The 18,925-nt window shown below is 37.1% G+C and overlaps 1 protein-coding gene across 3 annotated transcripts in view; it reads left to right on the top strand.

Annotated features, from left to right (window-relative positions):
• Positions 1–18,925, top strand: part of LOC116727505 (glycylpeptide N-tetradecanoyltransferase 1-like) — a 57,709-nt gene that overhangs the window by 29,845 nt on the left and 8,939 nt on the right. The window contains exons 3-5 of one of the 3 annotated variants that reach the window (XM_032574970.1): positions 6,292–6,349; positions 15,323–15,431; positions 15,622–15,800. In XM_032574970.1, coding sequence (XP_032430861.1) covers positions 15,340–15,431; positions 15,622–15,800 — 271 coding nt within the window. In that variant the 5' untranslated portion in view covers positions 6,292–6,349; positions 15,323–15,339. Of the gene's footprint in view, positions 1–6,291; positions 6,350–14,406; positions 15,245–15,322; positions 15,432–15,621; positions 15,801–18,925 lie in introns of those variants that run through there. The other 2 variants (XR_004340810.1, XM_032574969.1) reach the window with 2 other exon arrangements.

Below are 18,925 nucleotides of genomic sequence, written 5' to 3'. Positions count from 1 at the left end.
TTTTCAAGCCTTTATTCCTGATAGTTATGATGATTTTTCACTTACAGCTAATATAATCATATTAAACCAATAAAACCCATTTTAATAAATAAATATGGGTTTGATGAAAAGTATGTTCTTGATACATACACACATATATACAAATCCATTCAATAAAGTATAATATTTCCGAAAAGCTCATTTATTTCAGCCACTTGATAACTAAGACAGATGGATGTTTAAGAAGCCTTTATTTCTTTTAATAATCATGATTTTCCACTTACGTGTAATGAAAATTTGACATTTAAAATTAGAATGTTGATTCAGACCATTAAACACTTCTTTAATAAAGAAATATGGGCTTAATAAAAAATGTTTAATACCTGTTTAAAGGCTGTTATTTAAGATGTAGTTTTAATTTGACAAACGGGCCTCCTCTGAACACATTCTGATTTATTGACTATGTCTGTATTTTAAAAGGGACATATTGTGCCACCTTGAACAAGTTGTCATCAACTTGATGACAACTTCTCTAGCAGCGCAGACAGCAGTAAGTCCAAAAGAACACGATGCTCTACTAGATGAGGGGCTCAACTTGGGGTTGCTGTAAAGGGGCAGTTCCTGCTGATTGTGACCAAATAATCAGGAAGTTTTTGAAATGACTTGTTTTCCAGACACCAAGAAATGTTAACTCATTGCCAGAAAATGACTATGTGTTTTCTTTAAGCTCTTGGGTTGTTTCTAAAAGCAGTAGAGAACCAAATATAAGTTAAAAAAAATTTGCAAAAAGCGAATAGATCTTTTTTACTGGAGGCTATTATGTATTTCTCATAGAGGAAAACTGACTGGGTGTAATTTTGGCTTCGGGGATATGTTTCCTTTTGGTGGTGGTTTGTCCTTTTAGCACAAACTACTGCTACTAATGCCACAGCTAAACAACACACAAGTAGAGAATCACTGTCTGTATCTATAATGCATTAAACTGCATACTGGCAATTGCAACTCAGATCAAAATACTCAGGTATCTGCAGCCTTTCAGTACCATTTTAACAGTTAAACTTTACTTCAGTCCTCAAGTAGTTAATTGGAAAAAGTCACGTCAGGACAGATGTACACACCTGAAAAACAAATTCCTACTGGGAGGGTGCAGAGCAGGAAAATATAAAAGTGCCTGGAGAAAGAGCTCAAGGCTGGTATGTGGTATTCAGTTTGTCTGTTGTCAAAAACTCTTAATAGCTTTCTCATCACTTTTCACTTTAATCAGTAAAACTTCGCAGAGCCTTCTGGCGAGAAGGCAACAATGAAAACTCTGCTCCTAAAAGTATTGTGTAACCGGCTAATACTAATCTCCATGCTATCACTTTATCATTGCCTTCCTGTTACTTTGTGAACGTTAGAACCTGCTACGGGTGAACTTGTGCCCCACACTAACACAAATGAAAGTGTTTTTGTGGCGGTGGTTTTTGTTGTCTTCTGTTCTTCTGACTCCTTATTGAAAGGTCTCTTCTTGTCTTTGCAGATGTCAAAATGTCCACTTTCAACGCTATATGCATCTTTGTTTTGTGCTGTTTTATTGTACAAGGGGAACAGACCTGTCCTCTGCACCATCACACTCATCGCTCTATCATACTGTCTGGTTTGCTCTACAGCAAAAAATAAATACACCTCTTTCCTCTCTTTATTTTCTCTTTTAGCCCTTCCGTATCTCTCTCTCTTCCTTTTGCGCTGTATTTCACAGGTGTCAGAAAGGCATTTGTGTGCTCTGAATGTGGAGTGGAGGTGATGTTTGGTTGTTTTGAAGCAGGCCTGTCTGTCAGCAGTCTGAATACAGACGGAGACCTATTGATTTCTGCTTTATGAAGCTCATCTGTATGCCACGTACATTCAGAGAAAAGCACATACACATCTGTTAGCTGATGCTCACAGTCTTTTCCAAAATTACAGTAGTGCTTATATGGATAAGGATATGAGGTACATCATAATGTGATGTTAAATTATTTTTGTTAAAAAAAAAAAAAGATAGCGAGTCACTGTGTTTGTTTGGATAAGATAAAACTTCTCAACAATTTGTGTTGTTCGGAAGTCCTTGCATAACAAAAACTTCACATTGTAATAATTACTTTTGTAACAACTTCCATTTTTGGCTCTAAATGGGAGCAGCAAGTATGATTGAACTTTTACATCTTTGAACTTCATGAGCATCACATTACAAAACAGCTCCGCAAATGACTCACTTCTCCCTCAGAAAGGTTCAGGTATAATCATGATAAAAAGCGTAGTTATGGTGTTCTCAAGAAAAACAGCTCTCATTCGACACTGCCTGCATCTCCAGCTTTTTGCTGCCCTCTGTGAGAGGGTGTGAATTCATTCTTAGCACAGGAGCTTACATCTTTTGCATAAATGAAAATGAACAATAATAAGATTTTTCTCCAACTCACCACTTGGGTACTGGCATTTACAAGCATTGGACTTCTGCCAGAGTTGTTTAGTTTTGAGGTTTGTTCCCATCGGAGTGTCAAGCCAACACCTAGTGAGAGAGGGTCCAGTTTCAGTCCATTTGTCTGCCAAATAAATTAGATTAAATAAATTAAATTAAATTAACCTACTGAATACTTACTGCTCATGGCTTACGGTCTTAGCATTTCATAAATATGAAAGATAATAGGGCATAAAAATTACAAATTTTCTTTCAGTTAAACACTGTGTTACTTTTTGTTAAGATAATCATGCTGGCTAGTTATGCAGGTTTAGCTTTACATCACATAGTTCACCAGGAAAATCTCTGTTAAAGTCGTGGATATGAAACAAAGTTCTGTTGCGAGGCTCTGGAGTGAAGTGTCACATTGTTAGCGTCAATTAAATAAACTGTACAATATATTCAAGTGTAGTCTATTAGTAGGTGACAAAAATTACAAAAGATTTCATTGTTATTAATACACAGTATATTGGCAAAAATAGAGCTCCAGTGAGCTCTACAGCAGTCGAGACATGTGTCCTCTGTTTCATGCCTCTCTACAAATCCAGTGGATGATTCTACACTTGGTAGATACAAGGAGATCAGCACTGGGTCGACTTTAAGCGTAGTGTTTGGTGTGTAGAGAATGATGGTGGCGGGTTATATTTCACCAGTAGGGTCAGTTGGTTCCAATAAAAAGAACTCTGAATGCTTCAGTTTAGTTTCAGGAACAGTTTGGGAGCGACCTCTTCCGTCTCCAACATGATCGCACACCAGAGCACAAAGCAAGGTCCATGAACCTGAGCTTCCTGTGGATGAAATTAACTTGACTGCATCAAGTCCTGACTTCAACCCAAAAGAACACACAATGATTTAAACTACAAGCCAGACCTTCTCGTCCAACATCAGTGTTTGACCTTACAAATGTACTTCCGAAAGAATGGTCAAAAGTTTAAGTACACTCTTATACTTTGTGAAAAGTCTACGCAGCTCATCTGGATTTATTGAAAAACGTTCATTTCACAAATACAGTCCTGTCATACCTTTAAAGTTTATGTTGCTTTTGATGCTCTGTTAGTTTGAATAGTGCATGTGTGTTTGGATCAAAGTTGTCGCAGTTTTCAGCTGCAGCTAGGCCGGGACCATCACTTTTGCCGTGATGTTGCTAATTCTTTGTAATTTTTTAATCCATTTTTAAAGATCAACTGAATGTCTGGGAATTGAATTCCACTTCTCTGTTTGTGACTCCAAGTGGTCAGGTATTGAACAAAGTTTAACTGACTTGAACTATTGCTGTACTTATGTGTAAACTTTCATAATAAAAGTGTTTTGTATTAATTTTGGGAGGTCGATACGAGAATACATTAAGGCTTTAAAAGCATAGAATTAATTTTAGCTGTCTGTTGGGGTTTTTTTTTAGAAATCAAAATACTGAAGATGATCATATTGGGGGGGAAAGAGGTATGTCTAAGTGTTGCATCTTCTTCCATGATTTGTGATGAAACTGGAATGAAACTGTGTCCCAAACAGAGCCAAACTGTTTTCTTAACTTACACAGAGTTATCTCTTTGACCCTTAGGCATCTGTTGGTGCTGTCAGTCTAAGATTTATTTCCTTTAAAGTCTTATCTTTTCAGCTTTGACACTTCTAAAAAATACTTTGCTAAACTATTCTGGAGACATTGGGGGCAGACAGTTTAATTTATGACCTCATTTTTTTTCATAAACACACTTGTCAAGCTGATCTTTCCAAAGAACTTTGTGACATAAATATTAACAAAGTTTGAAGGGTAAGATAAAACGAGAAAGCAGTCAACAAAACGCGCAGGTATGAAATACTGTACTGATATTGTTTCAAGTTTTTATATAAAATGCATTGCAAATATTAGCTTTGGGTAAAGAAACTGAAAACACATTTTATTAAACTTCTACAGAGTTACACAGATGCTGTGTGTAGTTCCTCCCTGGCAGGATGTCAAAACTGTAAACAAAGGTAGACTTAAAGCACAAGATTACTACAGCTGCTTGAATAATAGGACAGACTGATGAGTCTTGGAAGGCAGAAACCTCAGTGGCCACAATCCAAGGCATTATTTGTTTTCCCACTTTGAATACAAGTGAGTAGGATGGAAAGTTGCGTAGTTGCTTTGGAAGACAAAGCCTTGAAATGCTGGTAGATTATTCTCCATGGTTACAAATGATGAATGTGTTCACTGTCAACGCTTTATGAAGTTAAAAATGATAGTGAATTGTAGGAGCAAGAATAATGCATACAAACTGACAGCCAAAAATATTATGCCTCATAAATATATAAGGAATATCTATGTTTGTTAGAAAGTGTATAGTTGTATAACATGAAATTATTAAATGTCACAAGTTGGGTCTGCTGTAATCTTTTAAAGTTTGAGATTTTTATGACAACAGATACACACCATGGAAGATACCACCAGAAAACGTGGTTTATAAAATATTCATCCTCCTTGGGTTTTTCCAAATGTTTGACACATATAAGAAATCCTATGTGTGGTGGAAAAATGCCCAGCACCCTCTAACTGCTTCATCGCATAAAATTGCAATTCAATACTGGGAGCTTTTCTGAGACAATCTGAACAACTTTGAGGGATATGGAAACTTTTTCAATGCACTATTTAGTTTCTACAGAACCCTTGACATTCTACACCTTAAATTTAAATCAGACTTCTGTTATCTGACTCACATTCCTCAGAAACAGACTCTGCACCTTGCATTGTTTCTTCACTGTGTCATTCCTGCATGCCAAGGGTGGTGTTATTTTGTAGATAGAGGTCCAGGAAGGCACAGCTGAAAGGGATTCATGTTCCGATGCATCGATTAATGCATTCTGTGCAGCTCCTGGCCTGCAGCATGCGTTCCACAGTTGTTGGCTCTGTTGCCATGAAGAAAAGATCCTGGGTTTCAGTCCCAGCTGAAGCTCATCTGTGTGGAGTAGATTCAAGGCTTTCTGGGGTGTGCTCTGACTTAATCTGACCTCAAATAAACACATGTTAGGATAAATTGGCAATTCTAAATTACCCATGAGTGTGAGAGTGTGTTTGTGATTGATTGTTTGTCTTTTGTGACCTGACAACATGGTGCACACCACCTTGGGAAATAGACCCCAATACCCGCCCTTCCCCAATAGATTAAGCAGATAAATAAATAGATTAATTGAAAGTTCAAAGTGCTTTCTCTTTTTTGTCTTTCTGTAAGTTCTGTTTTTGTTTTTTTCTTGTGAAATTATTTTTATTCAAAAACCCAATTGTTTCTTTGGGAAGGATTCAAATTAAAGTTGGCTAGTTTGCAAATAAAAATCAGCCATTTAAATTGTGCCGGAAACACAAAAATAATCGTAATGCTTCTGTTTAAATCCTACAGCAGCTCGCTTTATCAGTATTTACCCAAAACATAAACTGTCAGACAGCTACATCGTATCCTGGAAGCTTTGTTGTTGTGATCCCGATTGGAAATAAATTGCGTTTAGTTTTTCTGATAGAAGTATAAATGAATGTTCTTGAAACCGGGAACGGTGACTTTTCGTCTAAGGAGAGAGCTCTGTTGTAGCACAGTTTGATTCACTTACACACACATAAATGGATAAAAGACCCAAATAAAATTACAATCTCATATGCTGGGGACGGTCGCTGTTAACAAAAGAAAAGACCTAAAAGAAAAACCACAGAGTTTTTGAGACAAATGTCCCTTGTGTGCTTTATCTTCTGCCAACATTTTAAGAGTTTTGCTGGACACTTTCCAACCTGGCCTCACTTAAATCCAAGAAATTACTGAGATTCAGACAATCAAAGTGTGTCTGTCTCCCATTTTGTTCTTATTTCTTTGCAGGAGGAGAAAAATGTGAAAGAACAAAGCAAATGAAGATGTGAGAGGAAAGAAAGAATAGGTGAGGTGAAGGTGTTGGGTTTTCACAAAGTTTCTTCTGTCATTATTATATATTTAATGTCTTGATCTTCCACAATAGTCTATTCACCAACATGCCGTTAAAAAAGTCACTTTTCACTGTGATGGATTCAAGCTTTTAATTTCTGCAGCAGATTTTCCCAACAACCTCAAACATTACTGGTATCAAAGCCTTGAAAATGTTTAAACACACCTTGAATTTTTTCACTTTTTATCTCAGAGAGGATTCAGTAAGGTATCATGTAAAACATTGTAAGTACACTGACGTTTGTGTTTGTAATGAGTAGGAATGCACCGACCCACTTTTTTTATTTCCAATACCAATATCTAAGATTAAGTATCAACTGATACCGATTCAATAAAAAAAAGTGTTGAATTGACTTAAAATGTTTCTTTTTTTTAAAAAAAAACACAGACATTAATGTACTTAATTAGAAATTTATTTGATAACTATGCACCGGCACAGCACACTTAAATACACCAATAGTTTCACAAGCTTAGTCAAACATTTAAATCAACAGAACTTTAATTTGTTTAATCAGTGCAACTAGGAATATAAAAACCAATGTAAATTAAATATTAAAAAAAAACTGAAAATGACAAAAATAATAGGCTGAATGTCTTGGGCAAACATGTAAAAATAAACTGCAACAAACCTTTCAAATGGTTCAGAAAATGTAATTAGGGATTTTAAATATAACGTAAGATAAATAATAAAGCATAATGTTGTTCAGAGCACAAAGCACAGAATTAGAACCAGTACAGATATTGATATCAGATTGGTGCATCCAGGGTCGCTGCCAGGAATCTTGGGCCCAATGACAAAAGATGAAATTGCCCCCCCCCCTGCAGCTGCTGTTAAAATTTTTTGAATCTATCTCACAATTTTAAAGGCTTGCAACGGCCTTGCTTTCTTCTGGGAGGTTTGGGAGGGGCAACATGTGATTTTTACTGCTAAAAACTATTTTAGAAAACAAAATATGATTAATTTTGTAATTGACAGGGCCCCAGTTTTTTTTTTTTTATTTCTATGAAAAAAAAAATAAATAAATAAATTGCAGAGGGCCCCCTGTCGGTCAGGGACCTTTAGAATTGTCATAATTCCTGGGTGCATCTGTAGTAATAAAACAAAGTTCAGTGGTACATGAAATAAATTTGCCATGTACTGTAGCAGGTTGAATGTCAGCAGTGTTTTCTGGTTCCACTCTTCAGAGAAGGAGTCATGTCCAAATAATATGAACAAACATAAGGTCCTATGATTGCTTGACTTTAAAGAGAAGTTCCTCAGGATGTGAATGTTAGGCAGATCAAATATCATCCTGAAGTCTTTAATGAAATCTTGTTGATTAAGACCTATAACTCCATTGACTTTGCTAAGACAAGTGCTAATTTTCCAAATATTATCAATTAAAAACCTTTGTTCAGAGGCTAGTTTTTAAAAAAAAAAAAAAAAAATCAGGATTTGAACATTTTAGTTTATGTATAACGACAAAAGATGCTTTGATACATTATTTATCTGAGCGCCTGAGCGAGTTTACATGAAAATTTATATTTGTCTTTCCCCAATGGGCAACCTGTTCATATAGCCTCAGGCTAAGAACCTTTACAAGCCAGACAGCCCATCAAAATGAGTGATAAGTAAGATATTGTAGAACAGGCACCTGCCTGTGAGGCAAAATTTGTTTGTTTTGGCGTTTTTCACTGCTTACCACATGTCAGCGCTGACAGAATGCGATTTCACTAAAGTCAAAAAGTGCATCCTGCGAGAAGTGGTTAGGCAGCTTAATGGAGTTGGAAACTAAAACAATCAGTTAAAAATGTTTTTTTTAATTTTTCAGACACCGCATTTCAAACCTCGATGCAAACTAACATTTGTGACAAGATGAAATTGTAGCATTGTTCGTTGGTTGTGTATCTTTTGTTCCAATGGCTTTAAAAGACTCACATTGTCTTCCCGCACATTTAACATAGCAGTTTACTCAATTTAATACCCAGATATGCACCATTTCTTGGACATGAAAAATTTCTCCACGTCATGTAAACCTCACATGTTCTCCACGGCTGAAGAATCAACTTGCACATTCTTGCTGCCAACAGGAATTTCTGAAACACAGAAGTATGAGGAAGAAACAAGGCAAGCCACAAAATAAATCTTAGATTGGGCACCAGAGAAACTGAAAGACAAGAGTCAGCGCAGAGGGAAAATAAATAAATATATATATATAAAAAAGATTCTGGGGCTGTTGCTCATTCATCCAACCTCACAAACAGCAGAGTTACAGAGCAAGGTGAGGCAGACGTAAGAAAAGAAGTGAAGACGAAGAGGATTTCATTCGGCAGAGAGATCACAGCTATCTATTTACAGATTAGCATTGGCTCAGGCTGTGTGTGTGTGTAGCGTGTATGTAGGCAATGCAGACACCAGCACTAACATTGCCACACATCTATTCACTCGCACATACACACACATCAAACATGGTTATATCCCGTGAACAAAAGAGCAACAAATGACCAGGGTGCAGTTTGTGGTTGATTATTAACTGCAGGTATGTCTGCGTCATCTCCAGGGCTGCATTTGTTCAAAAGGCTTTCATTTCATGACAACTGAACCATACATTATATTTGAGAGATTATAGGGATGAAAATGTGGGGGAAGTAAAAAAACCTACAGGAGTTTTCTTCAGTTTTTAAACCTCTTAATTTCCCTTTCATTTTGTTGATGGCTGAACTGTTGAAAAATTCGCCTTCCTGCTGACCTCCAATTGGACTTAATAAAAAATGCAGAAGGGGAACAACAAGACCAGCAAACAAAAGAATTACGGTGAAATGAAATTTGTGCCACAAAATTGAATATTTGGGGGTTTTTTTAGGTGTAAAAGTCAGGTTGGATATTGTGCATGCAGCTAAAAGAAACAGTCACAAAAAGAAAAACCCAGAAACACACAGTGGAGCCACCAGGAAGAGGCCGAGCAGGTCAGACAACACCATTTCCTTCTTGGTGTGCAAATTTTTAATGTCCCTCACTCAAATCCCAATCCTAACCCACCCACGCCACAAAAATGTGAAGCTTAAACAAAAGTAATACATTCTGCAGAAAGTTTTGGTTTTGTTGTGCCACTGCAAGATTAACAGTTACAGAGGCATTGTTGGAAACATCTGAATATGTTCTGTTGCTGAACCGAAAACAACAGACGCCAAAGGACAACCACAACGCTAAAATTATTCATCACTGGAAAAAAACCAAAAGTTTGTTCTCCCAGAACTCTCTCTAAACTTTGAGTTATTCCAGTAGCTTTAAGGTTTTCTTTTTCAGCCTGTTTGGTCTCAGTGTGTTGCATGAATAAGGTCATGAGTCAAATAGTTTCCTTCCGCAATATGCTAACTAACATTTGTATATAAGGCGATGGGTTCAAGGTCTTGTCCTTTAAAATGAGATCTTCCTCCATCCACCACATGTTTGCATTCAGGGGCCAGAGACTTCGTGATATTAAAACGAGACAAATGAAGTCTGTCTGATGGTGAAGTAAATGTAAGCTAATAACGATAAACCCTATATGGTTAAAGGTTTTTTTTAACTTGAGAGGTTGTATGAAACTCATATTTTGAAAACATAAAAGTGGTAATTTGCCCACTATTATCTAAAATCCACAAATACTTGAAACTCCCTCTGAAAATGCTTATAAATAACTTTTAGGTAGCTCAAAAATCAAATATCCATTGATTCACACAGTAGAAACCGTCTTGGCTCTACTTCAAAACCCAATGTAGCCCTTTGCTCTTCAGCCAATCAGCACCCAGGAAAATGGAACTGCGCCCCAGGATTGGCTTCTTTGCAAACACCAGACAATAGCCTGTCAAAATACAGTACGCCACAGTGTTTCAGCTTTCCAAGCAGCATTTTGTTTTGATTTTAAATCATTTTAAATCCGTGAATGGACGGGGGTTCACTGTGTTAACTTATGAATCTTAAATAGTTATTAAGTATGATAAACAACGTTTATTCAATACGTTTATTTAATACTGTACACACCAAGTAGCGGATTATGTTAAAGTTAACACCCAAATAGAAGTTTACCATCCGTAAATTAAACAGTAAAGTTTATTTTACTGTTTAAGGAATCTGGATTGTCTTTCATCATTTCATGGTGAAAATCTAAAACGCCTTGGTCAAATGTGAAATGACTGATTCTCAAGCAGAAGTTTTAAAAACGGATTGAGAATTGCAAAACTTGTTTTAGTAAAAACACACATTAGGACCTCCAGAGATTGAGACCAGGATTAAATCAAACACACACACACACACACACGCCCATACAGACTGGTTCAATCTGTATCTAATCAGTCTTCTCTCACTACGGTTTCTTTAAAATACACTTTGTAAGATCTTATCTCGTATTGTATATTCTACCATGTACATCTGTTTTGCATGTTTGAAATTTTACAGTAAATGGCGTGTACTCTGTGCATCATGGCTAAACTCCTGCAATTTCAGTACATCTATCTCATTAATATTGTTTTGCTTTTTTCCCCCTCTTCAAATAAATGTCCTGCTGCATTGTTTAGAGAGGGAGAGAGAAAAAGAGGCTTTCTCCTGGCATGAATTCCAAAACAAGCCATACTTACTAAGTATGTTTCCAACTGAACTGTTATGAACTTTAACATTTAACATGCTAACTGAGTTCTGTAGAGTCTGAAATGTTGCTCTTGGGTATTTTGCAATTTCTCTTAGTATTGCATGCTCTGACCTCGATGTGATCGTGCTGGGACATCTACTCCAGGGAAAGAGTGAAATCTACCTTGAATGTTTTAGGCTTCTGAAAATAAAAAATTCCAAGGGCTCATAATAATCCTTCCCAGGCTGATGGCCAGCAGCATTTTCTTTTCGAGATCGTTGCTGATATATTTTAATGCTCTTCAGTTTAGTTTTATCCTACACCAATTCACAAGAGAGGATATCCAGAAGAGAGTAACATCAGTTTTAAGTCAAAATCAGCATGAGGTGCAACCATGCTGCTAAATGCTTTTTTTTTTTATAAAGGATGAATTGTTAGCCGAGAGATCAGTCATCAGCTTTTTACTTAGTTTCTTCATTCCCACAGAAGCATTAAATGGCCACATACTCCTTCTACTGGTGGCCCTATAGTATTTGTCAAATGAATACTGTTCTGTATCAAATGTTATTCACTGTTCATTGCAATTACCTAATTTTAGAAGATTTGTTATCAGAAATGATAAATGTTTTCTAGATTCTGCTACATCCGAATCTTCTGTCCACCACATTAGGATCCGTTAATGCAAGTGTCCTTGGCTTTCTGTAAGCGGTGATCTCAGGAAAACCAGCTGCAATGCTTTTTATTTTTGATCACACAGAGAAAATGTTAGTGGCAGCTGTAAGCAGGGTCTTGTGCACTCGCTTTGTTTGTTTCTTTATTGTAGAAAGTAATCCTGGCTCAGTGTTTGTGAGCTTTCCTGGACAGATCCATACTGTGTGTTATTGCATGATGTCTGCTGTTCTCTCATACTGAACAAAATTCTGCTTGATGTCTTGTAAAAGGGGAGTCATTCATGTCATACTTCCTCTTTTTGTTCTTTTTTGTTGTTGCTAAAAAAAACAAAAAAACTTGAGGATCCAAATTCAGCTTATATGAAACTTAAATTTGACTTGTAATTTAGTTAATTACTCTGTAGCAGCCATAAGTACCAGTGTGGGAAAAAATGTGTTGCAAAAAAACTAAACCTGCCCGTCATTCTTAACACACCATCACCATGGCGACGCACGCTTTTCTTTTGCAGGGACCGGAAAGCTGGTTATGGTTCACATGTCGATAAAAGAAAGACTAAGGATGTCTGAATGCATATGCCTATCACACTTTTCAGATTTTTTATTTATATAAATGTATATATTATTATTATTATATAATATTTTCTTCTACTTTATAATTATGCACTGCCTTTTTGTTTGGTCCATCGAATAAACTGATAATGAAAAATACTGAAGTTTGTGAAACAATTCAAGATCTATGTTAAGTATTACATTAACTCAATGCATTTTTTCCGCTCCTAGTAAATTTCTTTTCTTCTCTTTAAACATGTTCAACACAGAATAACTGAAATTATGCTGCACTGAAGACTGAGAGCTAAGGGGCAGTTATGCTATATGTAATGAAATCTTTCCGAATTTTATGTCTACTATAATCACCAAGACACGGCGTGCAGCTGAGCACACACCACGGCTGTGAGCACATCACCCTCGCAGCAGATGAAATGAACGTGTTTATGCGGTACATAAAAGCTGTCATCATTTAAGTCACAGCCAGGTACAGAATCTGATGTCAAATTATAGCACACGACAGGCGTCACCATAAGCAGACTCAAATTGTGAATCCGTTTGACTTGATTCACCTGCCAAAAGATGAGGGGGGAAAGAAAGAGAGTGATTTTTAAATTTTTTTTTAACAAAGGAATAGACCCCTCCGGATTCTTTCACCAGCTTGAGAGTGCTCCATCTCTCTTGAGGCGAACACAATTGTTTATATTTAAAAAAAAACAAACAGGATACAGCCATGGTTTTAGGGATAAATACAGATTAGATGAGAATAGCTTTATGATGTTCACAGAGGAGGTAATTTAGCCCTCACACTCTGCCTTTATGGTTTGCGTTTGTGCCCCCAGTGTCGCCAGTTTGGTTAAATGTCTTGTTAGAACAAAGTTCCCTTTTTAAGAAAGAATTATAAATAACTGTGACCTGATTACTTGGGACCTAATTTCTAAAATGTAGCGTGCGTTATGTTGAAAGAACCTGAGCGTTGTAATGAACGTGCTCGTCTGCCTTTTCTTGCCCTCTGCCTCTTTGTTGTTCAATCAGCAGTTGTTTATCCACTTCGCACCAGCTCCTCTGCCTCGCCCTGAATGATGGCAGGTGTTAGTAGCATCCTTCTCCTCGTGGCATTTAGCTTTGAGTGGCAGGATAATAAGACAGAGGCGTGAAGCATGGACAAAAATAGCTTCAGGCTGCACTTTTAAAAGATGAAAAACATGCAGTCTGTGTCTGTTTCACATGCATATTTTAGTTTAAAGCGCTTGGATCAAAGCCTGGTGGGCTGTTTAAGCACAAATGGTTATTCGGATGAGGTGAGCTCGACGCTCGTGACGGCGCGCACCAAACAAATCCAAAGCGGCATGGAACGGAGTCCGCAGGGAAAACACTTAACGTCCCTGGGGGTGAAGCAGAGAGATTGTTCATCATGTATGATGTAAGAAATGTCACAGCACTTGTTTATAGGAGTCCCACGAAGGATCAGCGAGGAGGAAGCGTGTTCTTTTACAGTCCAGCTAACTGATTTATTTAATTTGGTTATTTTAAACGACCCTCAGTGCCTCATTCATTTGGCAAGTGCAGGCTTTTAAATGTGCTTCAGATTTTTCACGCTAAAGGAGCAGAGATTTTTTAAAAAGTTAAAAAGCAGAAGTTTTCAAACATACTGTATAAAAATACGCTCTCTGATATTAAAACAGACTAAAATCTTCCTATTTTAGAAAAGTTAGGATTACCAAATGTACTTCTGTTTGCTAACCGGCAGAATTGTGAGAGATTTTCAAATATTTCTCAATCTAGAGAGAGAGACAGAGATAAGAAGAAGTTCAAACCACCTCTGACATCGCTCATAATATAATGGATCCTTTCCCCAACCGCAATGCGTCTCTGTCTGGATTTCTAACCATACAGCCAGAAAAAGAGCAGCAAAAGCAAATGAGGTGGATTAGCAGTGCATGTCATAACAGTCAACCATGAAACACCAATCATAAACATTAATAATGCCAATGCTAAAGCACTACAAAACACAGTATTTAGCAGACACTAATGCTAACGTGCTAACTTCAATTTAAATTATATTGAGCACGAATTTATTTTCTATAATGCCTTTATGTATTGTATTTATGTTTGCATGATGTTCTCTACTGTCTGTGTTTTATTTTGTTCCTGCATGTTTCTTGTTTGAAATAAAGTTTCTCTGGGGGGAGGGAGAGAGAGATGGAGAAATAGAGAGAGAGGGAGTGAGAGAAAGAGGAAGAGAGGGAGAGACGGAGCATCAGGAGAGCATGAATATAAACATCTAACTACCTGAAGAATTCTGAACAGTCAATAACCACAACTTCAAAACAGATGTTGAGTTTTATGCAAATCAAAGTTTAGAAAATAGCAAGTAAGTTCTTTAGAATTATCAGGAAAAATTTTATTTAGGGGAAGCTGTGTGTGATAAATATGTTCAAAGTTAGTAAAAGAATTAAACAATAAAAATAGCTTTGATATTAGAATATTAGTGGAAGTGTGCCTTCCACTGGCGACAGTCTTCAGTCAGATACCGCTTCAGATTCACTGCAAGACTGACTGCTACTGGACGTCCTCCCTGTCCACAGCAGCCCCATCCACAATGATGTTATTAAAAGTTACTTAAGATATTAATTACGTCAACATTTAATTTCCCTTTGGGACAAATAAGGCATCTTTGAATTGAATTTAGAATTGAACACTTTTCCCTAATTAGTGGGAAATATCTGATAAACATTAGCCATTTTAAGAACCTTTGCACTGCTGTGCTGTTTTGATAATCTGATGCCAAACTGTCAATGTAACAGGACATAAAACAAGTTTATTAAAAATGTTGCACTTATTGGTTCCTCTGTTCCTCCTCTGTTATCAGTCAGCGGGGTGTGAGATGGGTTGGGTTGTTGAACCAACAGATCTCCTCCCTCCCTCACTGCTTTTATAGATAACAGCAGAACAACTGCAAATACTTAAAAAAAAAAACACACAGCACCAGTTTGTCCACAGCTTCAAGGAGACACTTTCTAATACGATGACTGACACGGATTCTTTGTAAGTACGAAAATGCTCTTGGTGTGTACTATGTTTAACTTCACTGGATGGGAGGAACCAGTTTCTAATGGTTTTCAGGGATAAGGCGCCGACAGATGGTGAGAGTGGTGGTCTTAAAAAGAGCAAAAAGAAGCAAAAGAGAGAAAATGCTTGGAGACCAGAGGGACCCAGAGACCCATTTGCTATGGTTAGTGTCTCCACAGCTAAAAGCAAATATTGTTACACTCACTTCGACTAAAAAAATAACTTTGGTGTGCCTTTTTTTTTTAAGTACAGTTTTTAGGGTTAAACGACCATGTTTCTCTGCTTAGCTGTACTCATGCTGAAATATTGTGCAGCTGGTCAGGCGAGCTCAGGGTTTTTGTGCTAAATTACAGTAAAGTGTCCTTCCTCTTTTGTGCTCTTGGCCAGCTGGATGCTCTGCCAGAGAAGGAACAGCAGGAGATACAGAAAGCCCTTCATCTCTTCTCTCTGGGCACCAGCTTGCCTAAGACCCTGCAACAGGCCAAAAACCACACCTACCGCTTCTGGGACACGCAGCCCGTCACCAAACTGGGTAAGCAGAGAGTCATCCTGTCATGATGGTTATGTAGATCAGAAGTTTAAATAAGAGGATTCACTGTAAGGTTTCTGTTAACTCAGGAAAAAGTGTAAATTACATTCATATATTACTGAACAGAGCAGATGAATAAGCGCATTTTTCTTACTTTGGAGACAGACAGCTTTCCTTATTTTGGGTTATGTGCTAATATGTTGTGAGATAAATAGTCACTTGGGTGTAGTTCAGTTGTAGCTTTGTATAATTAGACACATGAGGTCTTTAAACCTCAGAAAGTAAAAATATAAAGTGTTTCTATCAACATTAACCTCCTCAAATCTGCATTTATGAAATCTGCACATTCTTTAAAAAAATCTTCATCTTATTATGATTTTATGACTCTGTAGAATATTTTATTATGTAATTAGGCAAATGTGTTGGATTACATTAAGTATTACATTTTTAATAGATCTTTAATATTTATAAGAATCTACAAACTCTGCATAATAAAATCTAGACTTTAGTGTAATGCATGTAAAGTTTTACCATTTTGGACTAGCTTGCAAAGTTAGTCAGAGCAAATGGATAAGCTAATTTTTTGTGTATTTTGTTTCAAAATAATCTTTTAAGCAGTTTTTTGATTAGATTTAGCAGTATCAAGCAGGTCCAATTTTCCTTTCCAGTAATGGCGTCGGTCGTCAAGCCCTGATATCTCTGTGGATGAGCCTGTGGATGTGCTGCTGCTAGCATGAACAACACGTGGTGCACACTAGGTCCCTCTTAAAACTTAATGTAGATCACTTTAATTTTATTTAGATTTCATTATGGTGAAAATGTCAACAAATGTACAGTGGGTGAATGTTTATGGCCCTCTTTTTTTAAAGACAATTTCCACTTTCAATAGCTAGTAGTTACTCAGGAACACTGTGTGCTTCTGTGTTACAACGGTTTAAAGGGCAAAACAAAAATTGCATGAAAAATCTCAGGAGTTAAACAATCAGCAGCCAAACTTAGAAGTTAGCAATCATCTTTTTCTGGTGACTTTTGGAACCTGCTGCAGAGACAGTAGGATATACAGTAGGTGCTGTACGTTTTTGCTTTGTGTTGCTTGTGTCTTCATGAGCAAAATTTATTTATGTACATCTGCAATAGTAGTGTAGTTGGGACAAAAGAGATGGAATTTAGGAAACAACTACCCTACTGCGGATATTTTTTTTCTCCCATTTTGGAAAAATGTGCATCCCTTTGCACTACGGCCTATCGAAAAGGTTGTAGGTCGAGACATTGTGGACATTAATAACTATATCGAAATTCGCCTGAAAATGAACGAAAGCATGGCTAAAGCAGTTCTAGGCTAAACAATCTGCCAAAATGTTTGTAGCTTATGTTTTCTTAGTGGGAATGGAGTCAGAAGAGAGAGAAACAGATTGGGAGTAACCCATAAAAACTGATTGTAGTTTCTATCAAAGAACGATAGAATCGGCATGTGGGATGTGGGCTTCAACACCATCGCTTTGGTTATCTCCAGATATGTAGTCCACACCTCAAATGACTTGGTGTCTGAGAACTATTGTGTGATTGGCCAGAAATCCAAAGTGAGGATATTTACTATATTTACAAAGGCTGAAGTGGGAAGCACCTGTGAGGACTTGCCTGGAGTTCTGCAGTTGAGATTTTGAAGTATTACTTGTCTGGACCAGAAGGAACGTTGTTGTTGTTCAGACTATCTCAAGTAATAAAACAAATCTGTTTGTTCTGTATTCTTTTTTTAAAAAGGTTTTTCTACCACTGGTGGCATTTATGTGAAAAAGGCTAATGTCCCGGGATGGTTTGTCGACCTGGAGATATGCGGCGGCTGCTCTCTACTCCACATCCCACCTCATGGTCTTAAATTCTCATCATGTGAATTCTGACATCCTGACAGAAATTGTCTTGCTGCTGGTTCACCATTTAACTCTTGGCTAAACAGCAGAAACATGTCCTGTCATGTTTTAGGGTTTTATTAGGGGCCCAAAGAAAGACAGCCACTGGTGGTGAGTTGAGAAGTTTATTAGAAAATGATAGGAAGATTTAAAAATCTTTGGATGAAAACAAGACATGGAGTAGGAGTCAGAAGAAAACAGGGTAGAGAAGGAAATAGGCAGACGGAGAGCAGGCTAGTAAAATAGAGAAGCTGAGGAGGAAAAACAACATCCAGAGGGATGAAAGATTAACGCTAACTTGAGAAAATTCACAAGTAAAATGCAAGAATAAACTAAGAACTGAGTACAAGAGAATGAACTGAAATAGCAAGACCAAGGCCGAACACAGATAAACAATAAAATAATCAAAATACAAACGCTGATGAAAACCAAAACACCCCCAAAACCATGGCATGTCATGAACTGAATGACTCATTTTGTAATGAGCCATTATATCTTTGATATAGATATTTATGCATGTTTACTTTAAAATCATCAGACCATTGATATGTATTTTTGAGCTGCACAGTCATGCAGCTGCTGGCTCTGTTAACTTAGAAAAGGTCCTGGGGTCGAATCCCACCCTGGGGTCTTTCTGCATGAAGTAAACAGGTTCTCCTCTTCTACACTATGTTTCTGGCTTCATCACACAATCAAAAACATGACTGTTAGATTAATTAGTCTTTGAATTATCCTTGGGTGTGTTTGGCGTGTGTGTCTTTGTGTTACTCTATGATGGACAGGTGACCTGTTCAGGGTTTACCCCACCTCTCATCCAGTGACCTTTAGAGATCCCATGAAGGAAACATGGAAATCAATAATAGATGCATGGATAAAAATTCTATTTATTAACTTGATTTAAAAAAAAAGATTTTAATAAAAAGAAACTGTGAAGATTTTTTTATTTCCTTTTTGTAAAACCAAAAAAAATGTATACGGCTTCACTTTGAACCTGGGGAAGTGGAAGGCTTTAGAAGTTTAGCTACAACATTTTTTTTTTTAAATCTGACTGAAGTGGCGTTGTGACTCATGAAGCATGTCACTACTATGTTCACCTAGAGAGGTGGTTTTGCAAGTTGCAATTCTTCTCAAATCTCACACTGTCTAAGAAATTATCAGAACTACACGGCAACCAAGGCCATATCACTCATTACCAGGGCCGGCCCAAGCCTCCTTGGGGCC

Source organism: Xiphophorus hellerii, chromosome 10 (genome assembly GCF_003331165.1).
Source record: "Xiphophorus hellerii strain 12219 chromosome 10, Xiphophorus_hellerii-4.1, whole genome shotgun sequence".
In the NCBI taxonomy this organism is placed as follows: domain Eukaryota; kingdom Metazoa; phylum Chordata; class Actinopteri; order Cyprinodontiformes; family Poeciliidae; genus Xiphophorus; species Xiphophorus hellerii.
This window is presented reverse-complemented; position numbering and strand designations above follow the sequence as displayed.